We start from the raw sequence: 17,189 nt of genomic DNA, 5'->3' as shown, positions 1-17,189 counted from the left end.
GTTAAAACCTTGAAAATAATATATATAGATATATAAATTGTGATACTGGTATATGAATAATTTGAGTTATATAAAATTAAAATTTGTTATTATATATAATATTTACAATGATTTTTCATTTTATATAATGATTAACTTTAATTGTAATTATTGATATAATAAATTATAGTTTTTAAATAATCCGAAATAATCGAATCTATTTCAAAGTCGTTTCATCTTTTCTTTCCAAAAGAATGTGATATGAAATTATTTCCCAGACCACCATTACGGCATTACCATCTCCATCTTTAAATACCCAGAAATCATTTTTCCATTCTTAAACCAACATTTGGACCCACAAGACTGACAAACCCTTGTCCTTCCTTAATAGATCTCATCGACGGTCCAAAATTCAAAGTGAATGAAAATGAAAGGGCTAATCTGGGGATTGCCCAAAAAAAGCGGAAGAGTGCCACATAGACAGATGACAATCTGGCATTACTTTCCATCGTAGTAAGTTGTAAAACACCGTTTATATAAGTACCTAGCTTCTGTTCTCCATCCACCTTCATCTCCAGGAAGAACAAAAAAAAAAAAAAAAACCCATCGATTTCTCTGTTCCGTTTCATATTTCCTTTCTTTCATTTCCAACAATTCAAAGAAAATTTGAAACAGTGATCTCATTTCTTTGTAGCGGAAATCTTCTCTTCTTTTTTTTTCCGCTGCTTTTGAACCCTTGTTCACAGGCAAAAGAGAAGCCATGTACAAATTGGAGAAAACAGTGTACAGGCAGGAGAGAGACAACCCATCTTTTTCATCTACTCTGCTTGACAAAATCTACCGTTCCATCGATGATGGTGACACCAGGAATGTTGACTTGAAATTCTACAGGGAAACAATGCAAAAGAAACAAAGCAAAGCTAGCGTGAGATGCAATGGAAGCAGAGCAGAAGAGGAAGATGAAGAAATGTCGAGTTTCCGACGAGCTCGTTTGATCGAGAAATGGATGGAAAAGAAGGTCACTGAAAAGGCAAATGCAGGCAGGAAACAGGTTTCACATAGTGATTATGATCATGATCATGATGTTCTTTTCTTTAGCTCCACTTCCACCTCATCCGATTCCAGTTCCGGTGGTTTCTCATCGTCGGACACTGAATCTATGTATGTTTCAAAATCGAAGTCATCATGTTTTGTAAGATCGAGGCCTAAACCAGTAAGGACCACAATGTCAGCTCGGTCGGAGAAACCACTTAAAACAGAGAAAACAGGGAGAACAGAGAGGGCTTTGTTTTACGACCACAGGGAGTCGCATTTGCTCGATGATTATCATTACAATTCCGCCTCCGACTACACACCAAAGCTCGAAGAAAGTCTTTTCAAGTCAAAATCAAGAGCCACTCAAATTTACGGCAATTTAAAGAAGGTGAAACAACCCATTTCACCAGGCGGCCGTCTCGCGAGTTTCATCAATTCTCTGTTCACAACAAGTAATACAAAGAAAGCAAGGGGTCCGTCTTCGATGTTAAGCTGTGATGATGAAAGGAAATTGAAGTCCGGACAGGTTTCAACCTGTTCTTCAGCTTCCTCGTTTTCAAGATCATGTCTAAGCAAGAACTCACCTTCGACTAGAGAAAGGTTACGAAACGGAGTCAAAAGAAGTGTTAGATTTTGCCCAGTGAGTGTAATTGTCGATGAAGACTGCAGACCCTGTGGGCAAAAATGCTTATACGAAGAACAAGACTCGAGTTCAGTGTCGGTTGCTGTCCCTACCGTATGGAAAATTAGGAAATCGCCATCAAGGAAGCTCGACGAAGAGATAAAGTTACAAGCAATGGAGAAAAGTAGGCGAGTAGAAGAAATGGCTACTAAGTTTTTAAAAGAATATCATCTAAACCAAATGAAGGACTTTATTTCAAGGGACAATCACAGTAATTATGTGATGGAGGAGATGGAGGAGATGGAGGAAGATGAAGATGATGCAGCAAGCTATTCGAGTTCGGATTTGTTCGAGTTGGATCATCTTGTTCTTATTGGTAATGATAGGTATCGAGAGGAGCTTCCAGTGTATGAAACTACTCATGTAGAAACAAATCGAGCCATTGCTAATGGCTTGATAGCATAGTTAATTTTTCACTGTTCCTTTTTTGTTATTTTGGTTATAGTAATGACAAGGCTTTATGCATTATTCTATGGCCAATTTTAGTGTAAATATCTTTCCAATGGATTTCACTTTCATTTTTTTGGGTAACATGTATCATTTTAGCAAATGGGTAGCATGTAAGAAATGAAAAACAAAGGCAAAGTGGTAAGATAGAAAGAAAAAAAAAAAGTGGAAGGGAAGAATGGAATTTTGGTTATCTTCTGTTTTTTCTCTGAAAAAGTGAGAAATGGGGATTTGATAATGCTTTTGATCATGATCTGAAGTGAAGAGATACTGACAGTGGCATTTGATTGAACAATGAAAAAGAAAAAGAGAAAGAGTGGGAAAATGAAAGATTCGAATGAATGAATGAATGAAAGACAGAAGGATTGTGATGGTAAAGGCAAAGGCAGATCTTCGTTCCCCCCATGGGAATAGCGAAAGTTAAGAATTGAGATTAGGAGCTTTTGCTTTCTTTCTTGAACACTGTGTTGCCAATTCACCCATTCAACCCTCTTCCGCTTCTTTGTGAATCCACTTACTTAAAGTAAATAAATAAAACCATTCGATAAGATTTTAAAACCCTACTTTGCTATGATCTTTTGAACCAGGTCGAACCCAGTAATTTTGTATCAGATATAATTCAAAAACCCAAAAATTCGATGTTAAAATAGAGAGCCAAAAACAGAATTTACCATTTAACCAAGTGGTTGAAATAGACTAAATTGAATTATTAGATTTTAAGAGGGGCTAGGAAATAAAATTATACCATGTTACCAATGGGGCAAGCTGCCAAGGCCATGCTCCCTGATTTCGCCCCCTGTTTTGAACCAAGATATGTTTAAATTAATAAAAGATATAAGGATGATAAAATTTTCTTGTTTGAAAGCCATCGTGAATTTTAACCGTGAAAGATAAAATTTTTGAACGTATTTAACAGATGAAATGTAACCTTTTTTTAACTATGCAAACAACAATGCCAAATAATGAAGCTTTTCATGCTACAATAATTTACTGTGAAAAAAAAAAAAAAAGAGTACATCTCCCACTGAAGTTTACGAACAATTTTATAAGTTAACAGGTAAAACGTAAAATATGTCAGAATCATTAATAGGAACAACCATTATCTGTTTTCTTTGTTTCTTTTTGGGTTTCCTAGGGAAGCAAGCAAGAAGATGGTCCACGAAATTTAATGGGATTTGATTGAAGCAATTTCAATAAGAAACAGAGTTATACGCTGCTGATCTCCATTATTACAATTCAATCTTAGGATCCCTTTACCTGGTAAAAGGGACCAAACACTGTGACTCTGCTCTTCAATTTTCCTACATTTTCTACAATACATCTTTGTCCAAACGATTGGAGAAGGCAGCGACCAGAGAGCTGAAAACGCTATGAAGTTGCCATTTATTACTATAGATTTACTGCTTCCTCTATAATCACCCTAATGGACCAAACTAGTCGCATAATCTGTAATAAAATTTAATTTTTTTTTTAATTTCATTTCAATCGCTGCTTCCAAGACAATAGATATAAGGTAAGAAAATTGGAAAGTCCCAAACATTCATTTATTTAGGTTGAATACGATTAAAGCAATCGATTAAGTAATAAATAAATAAATAAATAAATAAATAAATAAATAAAAACTAGAAAGAGATGTGTATATAAAATTATATTATTATTGGTATAAATTTTGCTTTTGGCAACCTCCAAGAACTTTGTAATGAAATGGATGGAGGAAACAGAGATAGTGACTCTTTAACCAACTTAAGGTTGATGTCAATAACTTTCAATTCATATATTAATATTTAAGTAGACTTTTATAATTGCCTATAAACGCATCATTAGTACTACGTGACAAGCATGAAACTAGAGTTTGTAATGTTAAAAAAAAGAGGGGTCGATCCTATCGAAATTTATGATTATCGGTTAGTATTTTTGGTATATTATTACAATTAAGTTGATTTAATGAATACATTTAATTTATACAAAAATATAGAAAAGATTATGAAAAAGAAGAATGGGTTTAAAATAATAAAAGACTTTGTACGTATTAATACGATACTAATTACCGCATGTTAAGAATGGGCATGAGCCGCCCACTTAGTAGATGAAAAATCTCTTAAAGTCAAAATCTAGTATGAGCATGCACTAATAAACAAGCTTAAACTATACTTGTTTAGGACGGCAGTGGATTTGTAACTAAAATTCAAGAATTGTAGGCGGAGGATGATTTGTTTATTTACTTCACCACCTTTAGAGTTTGAAAACCTTGAAAGTAGTTGCAACAAAAGCTTCATTGTTTAAACAACAACTAATATAGTAATAATAACATTGAAATTAATTAATCAGTATCAGTTACGAATCTATCACTTGTTTATATATTTTTATTTTGGGATAATCTCTCCTCTTTCCCTCTCTAGCCTCCATTTGTTAGAGATGCCCAAAACATCGAGATTAATCACTGAACTCGCATAATAAATTTAAAAAGCATCAAGAATTTGTCACTAAATTCGTCCTAATGAATACATTAGAAGCGAAACTTGCTACTTTTCATAAAAAATTATACCAGTTAAAGATAGTAGTTTTGAAAGCGAAACTTGCTACTTTTCATAAAAATTATACCAATTAAAGATAGTAGTTTTGAATGCATTACTTAAGGCAGTTTTGGTTGTTTTGAGCATTAGGGTTATAATTATCATCTTGTTCTTGCCCTCGTACTGCTTTATTCTTTAGTAATTAAGTTAGAACGTGTGGGATTGTAGCATAATTGGTTTGAAGTTTGGGTAGGTGAGTTTACTCATGGGACAAGTTTAAATTTTGAGCTGGGATTAAACAAAATTAATGATCAGTTTTGAGTAACCATGATCTACTTAAGGGCTTAAATTACCTATTGATCAACCCACAAAACTTGACTAATCCTTAATCTTATATATATTTGAAAGAATCTTTTATGTCAAATAGTTTGTCTTCCAAATATTGGCAGGCCCAAGGTTGTGGTAATAAATTGGTAATTTGATAGAATCGAGTTGTGGAGAATGGAGCATAACATTAGCTTCAAGTTTCTAAGTTTATTTGTGTCGTTTAAGGCAGGAAAAAGACAAACAAAACTAACAACCAATGAGTTGATAGACAATGGGGGTTAGGGTTCCATTCCAGGGTGTATTCCATCTGGTAAAGCGCTTTGGAAACTATTTTAGCTTTTATTCTATTATTTTCTTTTTGTGGGAATCAATTCCCATAAACAAAACAAGAAACCCCCTATTGTTTTTATCTTCAAATGCAGAGAGAAAATGTCACTATTTTGGAGCCTAATATCTGCTAACGAATAAGATGGCAGCAAGTTTTTTTTTTCTTTAATGGGTTCATAAATTTAACCACCATTCATAAACTTAAGTTGAACCAACCCCTATTAACAATTTTTAACTTAGCAAAAACCGCGTATGAGTCGGCAATGGCCAATCAACCTGACCTGGCCTGCTGCTCTGCAACTTGGGATGGTCCATTATTTGGCTACCGTTGCTTTGGTATAGTAAATGACAAAGATTTATGATTGGCGATCCCAAGAAGAGTTTCCATAAGATCCTTACCAGCTTTCCCTTTTTCTTTTCTTTGATCCATAAAAGTAAAAGAAATGAACTCAGATGCACGAGTGAGTTCATATTTGATCCACAAAAGATTCAATCTTAGCGATAAAGGAACATATTGAAAATGAAAAAGAAGAGAAAAATATTTAACTTCTTTTTGGAGCCATTTAACGTAGCTTGTAAACTTCATTGTTTCAACGACCCTATTCATTTCTGTAAAGTTCAGTTTTCAATTTTTAGAGTGAAGCAAATGACCTAACCTGGTTGGCCTATTCATTTTCACTTATTAAAAGCTTTGATTTCAATATAGCAGGAGGTTTTGCAAGGACGAAATGATGAATACAGTATAAATATAATTGCATTAATTTTCCCTAAACATGCACGCTTTCTAATTTGCAGAGTAGAGTATGGACCATGTTTATTGTGGTCCAATTTTGTATGGATTCTGAACGTGTTTCTTAGGTAACCACGCCTGACAATGACCATCAACTTCATTTTTCACATCATCTTTTTGGCATTGGACTGAACGTCACAGTTCACAATTAACATTAGCCTATAGTTTCATTAGAATATCCGTCCAGAACAAGAATAAGACCATTTTAAAAGGAAGGACCATTAACATCGAAATGAACTAGGCAAAAATAAAATACAACATAGAAATGAACTCGACTTCCGGTACCCCAGAGCAGAGAAGGGGCACCGCCGTATCGCATCATCATCAACAAGCTCTATTAACGATTCCCGTGGTAAAAATAGATAAGGCTACGACATCTAAGCAATTTTGCTTTGGATTTAATGATTGTTTGGGAAAAGGGTCGGTTGCCTCTACGAACCCACAGCATTTGCAGCAACACCAACAAGGAAAGCAACAACGTTCACGTAGCCCGACCTCCAAATTAGAGCACCAGGTATAGACTTTGGACCACCTTCTTATTCGTTAGGTGAAATCGTCACTGCATTTTTTCTTTCTTTTTTTGGTATTATCATTGAAAATGTACATAAGATACAAAGCCTCATTTGAATATTGTGGTCCATTCACCCTTGAGGCCCGAACTCTTGCCTTTTTCTTCCACAAGGTAAACCAATGTTTTCATCGATTTGATTTTAATTAACAGCTGAAATTAAACGTAAGTGGGTCATAAAAAAATACCATGAAAAGATGGGCTTAAAGAGTTTTTCTGATGTTGTATGATTTGGGCTTTGGTGAAGGTGACAGAGCTTGAACAGGAAGTCCAGAACCAGAAAGAAATTCGGAGCATGTACAAAATGAGAATGGAGAGAACACAAGACTATTTAAGGTACTGTCTTCAAATAGCTCAGGATAATGGATTCTTGGACCTTTTAAGTAACCACAAATCTCCTGTTTCTCGGGATGTTGTCCTCAATATCGATACCACCAGTCCTCAACTCCCTGCCCCGGTTTCTCACCAATCAGATCTAGGTCTACTCATCAACCAAGCCAAGTTGAACGGATGGTTCATTAACCCCATCGAGGTAATGCTTACGGGATTGCATGATCGTTTTGTTTCTTCAGAGAAGCCAATGACATGTTTTTATAACTTACTGGAGCAGATTGAATTGCGAGAAGTAATTGGCCAAGGAAGTACTGCAGACATTTACAGAGGAATTTGGCGAGGCCTTGAAGTTGCGGTGAAGTGTATATATCCCGATTTCTTCGAAAAAAATGAAAACGGTGTGTCATTTTTTGCTCAAGAAGTCGAAACATTATCTAAGCAGCGCCATCGCTTTATACTACAGCTAATGGGTGCATGCCTCGAGCCACCTATGCAAGGTTGGATAGTGACGGAGTTCTTGAGCATGACGCTGAAGGATTGGCTACATGGACCGGGAAATAACAGGCGAAAAGAAAGGGTGATACCACTCCCTCCGTTGCAAGAGAGATTGAATAAAGCCGTGGAGATTGCACAAGCAATGCAATATCTCCATGAACAAAAACCCAAAGTTATTCACCGTGATTTGAAGCCTAGCAACATTTTTTTAGACGATGCCAAGCATGTAAGGGTGGCTGATTTCGGGCATGCTCGGTTTTTAAGTGACGAAGAAATGGCACTTACAGGCGAAACAGGCAAGAACCGATCTCTTTTGCTCTGATTAAGTCACTCCGAGCTAGTTATTTGCTCTGAAATTTTGCTTGTCCTCTCAGGAACTTTTGTTTACATGGCACCAGAGGTTATCAGATGTGAACCTTATAACGAAAAGTGCGATGTATACAGCTTCGGAATCATTCTGAACGAACTCATCACAGGCAATTATCCTTATATTGAGACCAATTATGGACCGGCCAAGGTATTTTCAATCGATTACTCGTTAACGTTGTATCATCTCTGCTGCTAAAATGTTACGAATTTAACACACAACCATCGGATGATATTGTTATCATTAGATTGCCTTGGAGGTTGGAGATGGAAAGCTAAGACCAGCACTTCCAGAAGACAATGGCGAATGGAAGGAGCTGATCGAGCTGATTTGCCAGTCATGGGATGGAGATGCCTGTGTTAGACCCACCTTTGCAAACATCACTTCCACTCTATCAAATATCCAAACCAGATTCAATGACAATAGAGTCCCATCCATCCATTAAGTAGCCATGGTTCAGTGCAATTTTAAAATGTTAAAATTTATATAGATGTTTAATTGTATTAATTTTCTAGTTCTGACAATTTTACATTTTTTTTTGTCAAAATATGCAATTACAAAACAATAGTAGTATCAACAAGACTAAGCATATAGAGTCGTCTATCTAATCGAATTTGGTCAACAACCTTTGAACGAGGTGCATAGAATATTTCAGGGCCAATGGGTAATTTCTTCATCAATCCGGCCAGAATATGAGCGAAATTGGCATCCTTTAGTATCTGCTTAATTTCCACATGCCAATCATGTATGCATAGTTTTTGAATTCTTAAAATCAAATCTTTGTTCGGTTGACCTTTGATTCCTCCCTGAATCCCCTTGATAACTAAAGCACAGTAAACCTCAACGATAACTCTATCTCATTTAACATCTTAAGTTACTCGGAGACTATCATAAATAGCTCAAAATTTTAATTGCTCTATTTCTTCTAATGTTACGTCCTATCCCCACATTCATTTACCATACTCATCTTTTATTACTGTGGTAAAAAAAAAAAACTAAATTTGAAGACTGAATGTGAACTCTATCAGCATTCAACTTAAAAGAACCAAGATTAACAACTAAGAAATGGTGGACAGGGAAGCACTAAAATTACTTGACCTTAACTTAATAGATCTTACCCAATACCATGAAGACTAAATAACATTGTCAACATTAAAAGGGATATCTTGGAAAACTACAAAATTAAAAGAAAAATATATATTGGGATATGGGGAATGAAGCTATTATAAAACATGGGGAGGGAAAATTCATTAGCAATTTTGTTCCAAATTTTGTATTGTATTGCATAGTAAATTAAAATAAATTTTTTTATAATTTCCACTTAATGGTAACATATGGAAGGGAAATAAATTATTGTTAAAGACTTTCATTTCGATACATTTTTTATACCTGAACTTTTATTTCAATTGAAATTATTTGTGTTTTGTTAAAATAATTCACGCCTATTTACCTTAAATCAAACATCTTTAATTGATCACTTTAACTTATATCCCTAAACCTAAAAATTAAATTTTGTCTTTCTTTTAAAGCATATACATGCTTTATCATGTTATCTGTTTATCATTGACTCATCTCAACTCAAAAAATAAAAATTGCCTCAATGTTAATTGCATTTTATGGTTAAATGTATTCATGAAATAAAAATAATTTAAGTATGAATTTTAAAAAATAATTAAATTTTCGTTCAAAAAGTAAAACAGTTTTTTGAGAAAAATTAAAAATATGGAAAGATTTAAAATAAATAAAATATATTAATATTATTTTTAAATCTGACCAGCCCGCCATCGACGCCTCTAGTTAAGTCGGGCACCGATCTCAGACATTCAAAGCTGATTCCTAGGTCATCACCCACATGAACAAATCTAGTTATGACATGCGTCACCAAATAAAAGCTACGTCATGGCCTAAAGCTCAAACAAAACTACAGACCTCGTTGCAGAGGAGCGAAACCCTACCTCGTACTCACAGATCTTCAAATTCCCAGATTACCCTTCATATGCTCATCGTTTACTTCCGGCTCCCGCCCTAGTTTTCTACAGTAACACCACAAAAAGGAAAAGCAAGGGTCATTCTCGTCCACGAATAAAAAGTAAAAGTTCGTATCATTAAAAATAAATGTATATGCTATCTCGGTGACAATGAGTTTAGCCATGCTAAGGACGGTTTAATAGTTTATTTTTTGTTTGACTCCATTGTTGACTCTCTCCAAATATATGTATATATATATCTCTGTTTCCCACTCTGTAGCGTTTTCCATTTTTCCTTCTTAGATTGTTCTTCTTTTTCTGTTGGCTTGTTAATGTGAGAGTAATTAACTAGTGCAATTGCTTGTCTTTCACTGCCTCAACCAAATATCTCTCAATCTTCGTCTCTTTCATTTAATTCTATTTTCCCTTCATTTTCCAGTTCTTTCCTGCTCTTTATTTGGTATCTTTGCACTGCTTTGAGTGGTGCACTCCTGGTTCTTCCTTTGTACGCTTCCTTTGTACGCTTTCTGGGTATTTTTTGGATTCTTACTTTATTCTGGAAACCTGTTTCTTTTTTCAGGTAATAGTGAAAGGATTCGCTGCGACTAATTTATTTATAATTTTTTCTTGCTAAAGTTGAAAATTAGTAGTATATTTTTTTAGTTAAATAAGTTGATTCTTTGTTTCCTATATGGTGCCATTGATTTAACGGAGATGTTATTCCAAGCTACTTTAACAGCTGTTTATATTTGATTAATGAAAAGTCTCACTTTTTAAATGTAAAGTTTCCTCTTTTGTTTCTAAATGTGAACCTGGTTCTGTTTCATAGGCGAAAGCTAAATTATTTGTTTAATATTTTTATCTCTTACCAGGGTTTTGACGGAAAATTAAAGTAATGGCGGAGGGAAACGGTGGAGGAAGACAAGTGGTGATTAATGTTGCCGGTGAAGGGCTAAAAGGGTCTTCTCCAAAAGAAGCAGAGGCATTGAACCCTAAGCAAAATTCTCAAGGTGCACCCAACAAAGCTTCGACTGAATCTGGTGCTGTTACTGCAAGTAAGCCACCAAAAGCCCCAGTTGCAGGTAATGAACCTCTTCTTAGACGAAGGTCATTTGTTAAACCCAAGTCAAGATTTGGAGAACAATATTATATCCCTGAATCTGATGAAATGGAAGAAACTAATTTAGCTAATCAAGAACAAGTTGGTTGTAATTCTCCTTATAGACACCCCATCAACAAGGCCTCCCCTAATAACAAGTCGGCTAGAAGTATTAGGACGGACTCTGCTGTGTCGAAAACGTTATCGATGGCTTCTAAAGGCTCCACTGGGGAAAATGAAAATGAGGAGATAATTAAGAAAGTTAAACAGCATAAAGAGCAGCATAAGGGAGTGAAAGCTAAGGTTGTGATTGAGTGGGTTGTATTTTTGTTGCTCATAGGGTGCTTAATAGCTAGTTTAACAGTAGGTGAAGAAAAGAATATCCTTTTATGGGGTTTGGAAATTTGGAAATGGTGTGTACTTGTGGTGGTTATATTCTGCGGTATGTTGGTTACTCGTTGGTTTATGCATCTAGTTGTCTTCTTGATCGAGATTAACTTTTTGCTTCGGAAGAAAGTGCTATACTTCGTTCACGGTTTAAAGAAGATTGTTCAGGTGTTCATTTGGCTGAGTATAGTACTTCTTACTTGGGTTCTTCTCTTTCTTGATGTTGAGAGATCGAAGACTGCCTCAAAGATTCTAGATTATGTGACGTGGACTCTAGTGAGCATCCTCATTGGAGCATTTTTGTGGTTGTTGAAGACTTTGATGTTAAAGATTCTGGCTTCGAATTTCCATATGAACAAGTTCTTTGACAGAATACAAGAATCAGTCTTCCATCACTACATACTTAGGACCCTTTCGGGACCACCATTTATGGAGATTGATGGGATTCAAAAACCACCGGCTCATTTGATTGTTAGCAATGCAAAAAAGGGTAAAGAACCAAAAACAAAAAGGTTGATTGACATGGGAAAAGTCCATAGATTGAAGCGAGAAAAAGTTTCAGCTTGGCATATGAAGGTGTTGGTAGATGCCATCACGAATTCAGGGCTTTCAACAGTCTCCGAAACATTAGAGGAAAGTGCGTATAATGGTGGCAAAGAAGCAGAACAGGAAATTACTAATGAGGAGGAGGCACAATATGTTGCTCATCAAATTTTTGCACACGTTGCACAACATGATAGTAATCAAAATCGCAAGTGAGAAAATCCGCCCTCCATGATGCATCTAGTGATTTTCCTGCCAACTTTTATATTATTATTTTAATATTTCCTTACCCTAACTATTTGCTGTTTTACAATCAGTTACATTGACGAGGATGACCTCTTAAGATTCATGATTAAGGAGGAGGTGGATCTTGTGTTTCCTTTGTTCGAAGGATCTAGCACTGGAAAAATTGATAGAAAAAGTTTCACAAACTGGGTGGTAAAAGCTCCTTATGAAAATCGGATAAAACTTGAGCAACTTTTTGAATCTTTTTATATTTTACAGTGTGTGTGTGTGTGCTTCCTTGCAAATGGAAAATAGCAAGTTTTTATGGTTTGAACACAATCGGACACTATAGGGTGTTGCTGCAATGAAGGAAAACCATCCTTAAAGATGAGGATTTTTCTATTAACATGCCCGTTGTTGTTATTTTGTACAGGTAAAGGTTTACACGGATCGGAAAACACTAGTACATGCTTTGAGTGACACCAAAACAGCCGTAAAGCAGTTGAATACACTCGTGACAGTGATCCTAATTATTGTTACTGTCATCATATGGCTTCTTTTGCTGGAAATTGCAACCACGAAACTGCTTTTGCTCCTTTCATCGCAGCTTGTAGTGGCTGCTTTTATGTTCGGAAACACCTGCAAGACTATCTTTGAAGCTATAGTATTTGTGTTTGTGATGCATCCTTTTGATGTCGGCGATCGTTGTGTGGTTGATGGTGTTCAGGTAACTATTGAAAATGACATTCTTACATGCATGTATGGGAAAATTACTAATTATGCTTATCACTTGGTAATGGTAACTGACAGTTGCTGGTCGAGGAGATGAATATTTTAACGACCGTCTTCCTGAAACTTGATAATGAAAAGGTGTACTATCCGAATTCAGTTTTGGCTACAAAGCCCATCAGCAACTATTATAGAAGCCCGGATATGGGTGATACAATAGAGTTCTCGATTGATTTTTTGACCCCAGCAAAGACAATAGGCAGGCTGAAAGAAGAGATAAAGAAGTAAGTTGACTTCAGTTCAAGCATGTAAGGTGTCTCCATGTTATATAATATTTTTTATTATGTTTTGATCTTGATAGTTGAGTATGATTTTTATTATGTTTATCAGAACTTACTGTTCTTTGTTCTGAGTTCGTTTTGGTCTGTACAATTTATGATCTTTCTGCTGCCATGTCTTAACCAGGCATTTGGAAGCTAATACCCTGTGGCGTCCTAATCACCTTGTGGTGGTGAAGGAAATCGAGAATGTGAATAAGTTAAAGATGGCTCTCTTTTGTAATCACACGATGAACTTCCAGGACTTTAGAGAGAAGAACAGGCGTAGAACCGAACTGGTTCTTGAGCTGAAAAGAATTTTTGAGGAGCTGGGTATACGATACAATCTTCTTCCTCAGCATGTGAATCTCAACCAGGTCAATCAAGACAGGCCGGATGCAACCTATGCGACCCCTTGGTCATGATCGCGTATTATAGGTATGCATCCTCATCCTTTTGGCATATAATAAAGAAGAGGCCACTTGTTATGATATTTGATCCACTCTTTTACCTGTTTGCATTTGATGCATAAATAATTCTAGATCATTGTAATTTATTGTAGTTACGTCGAAATGGAACTTTTGTCAGAGGTCGAGGAAGGCAATGCTTTGATGAATTGGAACTTTCTTCGAAATTTACTTCTAAATTCTAATGGCATCTTTGTTTCAACCAGGGATGAAATGGGCTGACACTGTTATCCGGAGCTTAGGACAGGAGTGGTAAGTAATGAAGCCCGTTCAGCTGTTGTAATCTAACTTGAACCAAGTGCATTTTCAGATTTAAGATTACTAGTATCGAAGACTTTTAAGACCTATGATGCTATGCCGATTTGAAGATTAATTTTCCTCATGTTTAACAGTCTTGAGCTCTATTATTAAATGTCAAACTCAACCTCTATTCATCATCAATTTGCCAATATATTTCTATCACATAACCTACAAACAAATTACAAAAGGGAATATTTACATCTTTCTATCAAATTCCCAATATGTATCGCCATGGTTAATAATTGTAGTTTGAAGGTACTGCCCTCAAATATCTTGGTTGATTGAAACCATCTGCTTCCGATTTAATCAGCGTGGACGATAAGCTAAGCAAACAGATAAGCTTAATAATATTCCTTTAAAATATACCAAGTACACTAAACACGACCAAAATCCACCTCATTCGCGAAATAGTAATCCGTACAGGCAGAAATCTAGTGATCTCCTTTAACTAAATAGTTGAAAACTTGAGTGAAACACTACATTCAAGGCTCATTTGGGGTGGGCTCTAAACCACAACAGGAACCTCGATATTGGTTGGGGGAGCAAGCGGTTCAAAGTCTTTCTTTTCTGTATACTCTTCCTCTTCCTTGGGAGGGTGGATGGTGACGAGATCAGGCAATGGGGTCATTGGACCCTGCTTGCCCTTTGGATCCCAATCCAGCATGATTTTAACTTTGATACCCAGCACACCCTGAATACATTTCAAACACAAGAATAAGACTCGATCCAACAAAAGATTGTGCGAGTCAGAAAGAAAATATTGCAAAAAATACACAAACCAAAAAAGGATCACTCTTCGAGTTAGAAGTCTTTACACTAAACGAGTTAGAAGTCTTTACACTAAACTGAACCGTTAGATGATAGCAGCAAGATACCAAGCAACTAATTTAAGCATTTCAACTGACCTGCCTAAGAAGGACATGTCTAACAGCAGAATCAATATATTCCTTGACGGGATGACCAGAGGATATCATGTACCCATCCTTGAACTTCATCGACTTTGCACGCTGAGCTCGGAGTTTTCCACTCACTATGACCTGAGTTCATATCCCAGAAATATAACTATGATGTCTAAATTCCTGGGTGCAGCCAGTTAGAATCAAGGAGGACAAAAGCTACTGGATTTACCTCGCATCCCTTGGCTCCACTCTCCATGACAAATCTGAGAACACCATAGCAAGCCCTATCCACAGTCCAGAAAGAACAAAAAACCCTACTTAGACTTTTGTTTGTTTTTCAAGGGGTATAAATGAATGCTGGCATTCATTTCATTTAGAAAAACAAAGACTTAAAATGCTAGCATGAGAACATCCTTAAGAGTTAGGTAAACAAAAATACTACAATTAACTTCTCTACATCTAGATGAGGAAAAATAAAGAAAAGACAATTAGCTTGCAGAAGTAAACTAAATCTCACAAGACCAGCATACATTGTTCAAGCAAATAAAAATGTAAAACATGTTGGAGGATATTCCAAACTCCAAGCACCTTAAACTGAACACAAGAAGCCTGACAAACTCCATTGAAATATTTTATTTGGGCATCTGATCACACCCCCCCAGGCTTTCATGCAACAGATGGGGGGCTAAATAATAGTAATGCATCAATGCCCGTGCAAAGAGAATTGTTGCTACATACACAAAAATATAAGAAATATATTCGATGAAATCTACCATCTAGATTGGTGTTGCAAGAATATGAATGTATCTTTTCCTTGACCTAAGAAATCTAGATGGAATAAAAAATATAGTCATCCTCAGACACGAGAGAGTATTGTTTGTAAGTTACCAACTCGCTGTAAAGATGACATTAGACTAATAGGACACCTGCACCAACATAAGCTGGAAAACATATTTTCATGCCCAAGCCCCAAAGCAAACCCAAATCTTATAAAACTTTATGTAAAACCAAGACACGACATAAGTTTTCTTTAATTTACCTCCGAACAGCAAGGCCTCCAAGGAGCTTGTATCGCAGGGATTCGGCCTGTGCAATGGCGCAAAGACCCCTGTTGTTAACTTTCTCAGCATAGAGTTCCACACTGTTCTCTGGAAACTTGAATCGTTTCTGAACAACAGAAGTCAACTCTCTAATCCTTCTACCCTTCTCACCTGACATAAAATCATCAAACATCAAGTGAGAATTAAAAGATTAAAATCAACAATACAATCACAGCAGAAAAGGGATGATCGACACCTAGAAAAAATTGGGTGAATTAATTACCAAGAACATTTTGAGTACGAGTAGCTCTGATGATGATCTCAGTACGCATAGGAGTAACTCTAACTTCAACTCCGGAGTATCCATCCTCAGCAAGCTCCCTTGTCAAAACCTCATTTAGCTCCGCGTAAAACACTCCATCCGCAACAAACTGTACGCCCGATCAAATCGTAAACAAAAAGCTTTAAGCATCACATGATGACTATTCAGCTCAACGGATGTGAAGTAGCAAATTTTCTTCTTTTCTTTCAAAAAAAAACTCCTTTGGTTAGCTTATTATATAACCAAGTATAAACTCGATTTCGGTTTCTAACCAATATGATATCTTCCAAATAAATGAAGAAGAAACAACATATACATAGTAACAATCATTCAAGTAATTACAAATGCTTTATTGCATAATTAGAAAGAAATGAATTGAACTAATAGATTTTATCACTTGACAACGAAACTAAAGTTGCAAATCAGAATAAATTCTGGGAAATGAAGGAAAGAAAGCGAATGGAGGAAGAACCTTGCGCTTCTTGCTAATCTGAGCAGCCATGATTTTAAGGAGAATCCAATCGTGAGAAACGGTGAGTTGAGATTGCAAATCGCTTCGCCGCTTTGCTAGTAATTAGCTAACAGTATAACTAGTGTTCCTTTTATGGGGCGAAAATATATGGATAGGTGGCGGGCTAGGGTTAGGTTAGATACCCAAAATTACTTTTCAAACCAAAATCCAAATACAAGAAAAGATGGTTTTCTATTTTTTGTTTTATTTTCATTTTTAGAAGATTATCTTTTTTGGAAATTTAAAAATACATTTGATGAATAAAAAGAAATTTTACTTTCAATTTTCAAAATATAAAAACACATTGATTTTTTAATTATAATAAAGTATGATTAATAAAATATGTATATTTAAAACATATTTGAGAAAAAAAAATTATTTATTTCAGTAGGTGATGGAGGGATCCGATCCTCAGCTTGGGCCAGGGTTGTTTGAAAATTAAAAAGATTAACGCCGTTGCCGGGGATCGAACCACGTGACAGGCGGAATACTCACCACTATACTACAACGACCCGGTTGA

At 35.9% G+C, this 17,189-nt stretch overlaps 4 protein-coding genes across 8 annotated transcripts; 3 read left to right on the top strand and 1 right to left on the bottom strand.

Annotated features, from left to right (window-relative positions):
- Positions 1–484: 484 nt before the first annotated feature.
- LOC108480436 (protein BIG GRAIN 1-like B) lies at positions 485–2,188 on the top strand. The gene has a single exon (XM_017783443.2). It carries the CDS (start codon positions 740–742, stop codon positions 2,099–2,101), a length of 1,362 nt encoding a protein of 453 aa, XP_017638932.1. The 5' UTR covers positions 485–739; the 3' UTR covers positions 2,102–2,188.
- A 3,992-nt stretch (positions 2,189–6,180) lies between these two features.
- LOC108480454 (serine/threonine-protein kinase STY46-like) lies at positions 6,181–8,308 on the top strand. The gene is made up of 5 exons (XM_017783467.2): positions 6,181–6,614; positions 6,916–7,200; positions 7,279–7,792; positions 7,871–8,013; positions 8,111–8,308. The coding sequence occupies exons 1-5, from the start codon at positions 6,366–6,368 to the stop codon at positions 8,306–8,308; spliced, it is 1,389 nt and encodes a 462-aa protein (XP_017638956.2). The 5' UTR covers positions 6,181–6,365.
- Positions 8,309–9,697: 1,389 nt separating this feature from the next.
- Positions 9,698–14,591, top strand: LOC108452496 (mechanosensitive ion channel protein 10-like). Of its 5 annotated transcripts, XM_053028545.1 has the most exons (8): positions 9,994–10,410; positions 10,703–12,071; positions 12,177–12,297; positions 12,518–12,811; positions 12,895–13,097; positions 13,279–13,568; positions 13,693–13,720; positions 13,804–14,591. In XM_053028545.1, the coding sequence occupies exons 2-6, from the start codon at positions 10,726–10,728 to the stop codon at positions 13,553–13,555; spliced, it is 2,241 nt and encodes a 746-aa protein (XP_052884505.1). In that variant the 5' UTR covers positions 9,994–10,410; positions 10,703–10,725; the 3' UTR covers positions 13,556–13,568; positions 13,693–13,720; positions 13,804–14,591. The 5 variants fall into 5 exon arrangements, with proteins under 5 accessions (XP_052884504.1, XP_052884505.1, XP_017605783.1 ...); XM_053028544.1 differs by lacking the exons at positions 9,994–10,410; positions 13,693–13,720 and adding an exon at positions 9,698–9,958 and having other exon boundaries at positions 13,804–14,499; XM_017750294.2 differs by lacking the exon at positions 13,693–13,720 and having other exon boundaries at positions 13,804–14,499.
- Positions 14,222–17,173, bottom strand: LOC108452519 (40S ribosomal protein S3-3-like). The gene is made up of 6 exons (XM_017750320.2): positions 16,631–17,173; positions 16,120–16,267; positions 15,836–16,007; positions 15,026–15,080; positions 14,803–14,934; positions 14,222–14,588 (listed from the first exon to the last, which is right to left on the bottom strand). The coding sequence occupies exons 1-6, from the start codon at positions 16,658–16,660 to the stop codon at positions 14,403–14,405; spliced, it is 723 nt and encodes a 240-aa protein (XP_017605809.1). The 5' UTR covers positions 16,661–17,173; the 3' UTR covers positions 14,222–14,402.
- Between the last annotated feature and the right edge of the window lie 16 nt (positions 17,174–17,189).

This window comes from Gossypium arboreum, chromosome 5, assembly GCF_025698485.1.
Source record: "Gossypium arboreum isolate Shixiya-1 chromosome 5, ASM2569848v2, whole genome shotgun sequence".
Classification (NCBI taxonomy): domain Eukaryota; kingdom Viridiplantae; phylum Streptophyta; class Magnoliopsida; order Malvales; family Malvaceae; genus Gossypium; species Gossypium arboreum.
The sequence above is the reverse complement of the archived record's forward strand: the minus strand, read 5'-3'. Positions and strand labels throughout refer to the sequence as shown.

Bases quoted from the DNA above. Each gene is read 5' to 3' on its own strand.
- LOC108480436 (XM_017783443.2), top strand. From the start codon at position 740: ATGTACAAATTGGAGAAAACAGTGTACAGGCAGGAGAGAGACAACCCA.
- LOC108480454 (XM_017783467.2), top strand. From the start codon at position 6,366: ATGAACTCGACTTCCGGTACCCCAGAGCAGAGAAGGGGCACCGCCGTA. The intron at 7,201-7,278 runs GTAATGCTTACG...TTACTGGAGCAG, and splicing joins GGTTCATTAACCCCATCGAG to ATTGAATTGCGAGAAGTAAT. The intron at 7,793-7,870 runs GCAAGAACCGAT...TTGTCCTCTCAG, and splicing joins GGCACTTACAGGCGAAACAG to GAACTTTTGTTTACATGGCA.
- LOC108452496 (XM_053028545.1), top strand. From the start codon at position 10,726: ATGGCGGAGGGAAACGGTGGAGGAAGACAAGTGGTGATTAATGTTGCC. The intron at 12,298-12,517 runs GTAAAAGCTCCT...TATTTTGTACAG, and splicing joins AAAGTTTCACAAACTGGGTG to GTAAAGGTTTACACGGATCG. The intron at 12,812-12,894 runs GTAACTATTGAA...GGTAACTGACAG, and splicing joins GTGTGGTTGATGGTGTTCAG to TTGCTGGTCGAGGAGATGAA.
- LOC108452519 (XM_017750320.2), bottom strand. From the start codon at position 16,660: ATGGCTGCTCAGATTAGCAAGAAGCGCAAG. The intron at 15,081-15,835 runs GTAAATTAAAGA...GACTGTGGATAG, and splicing joins GGAGGCCTTGCTGTTCGGAG to GGCTTGCTATGGTGTTCTCA. The intron at 14,935-15,025 runs GTAAATCCAGTA...ATATGAACTCAG, and splicing joins GTGGAGCCAAGGGATGCGAG to GTCATAGTGAGTGGAAAACT.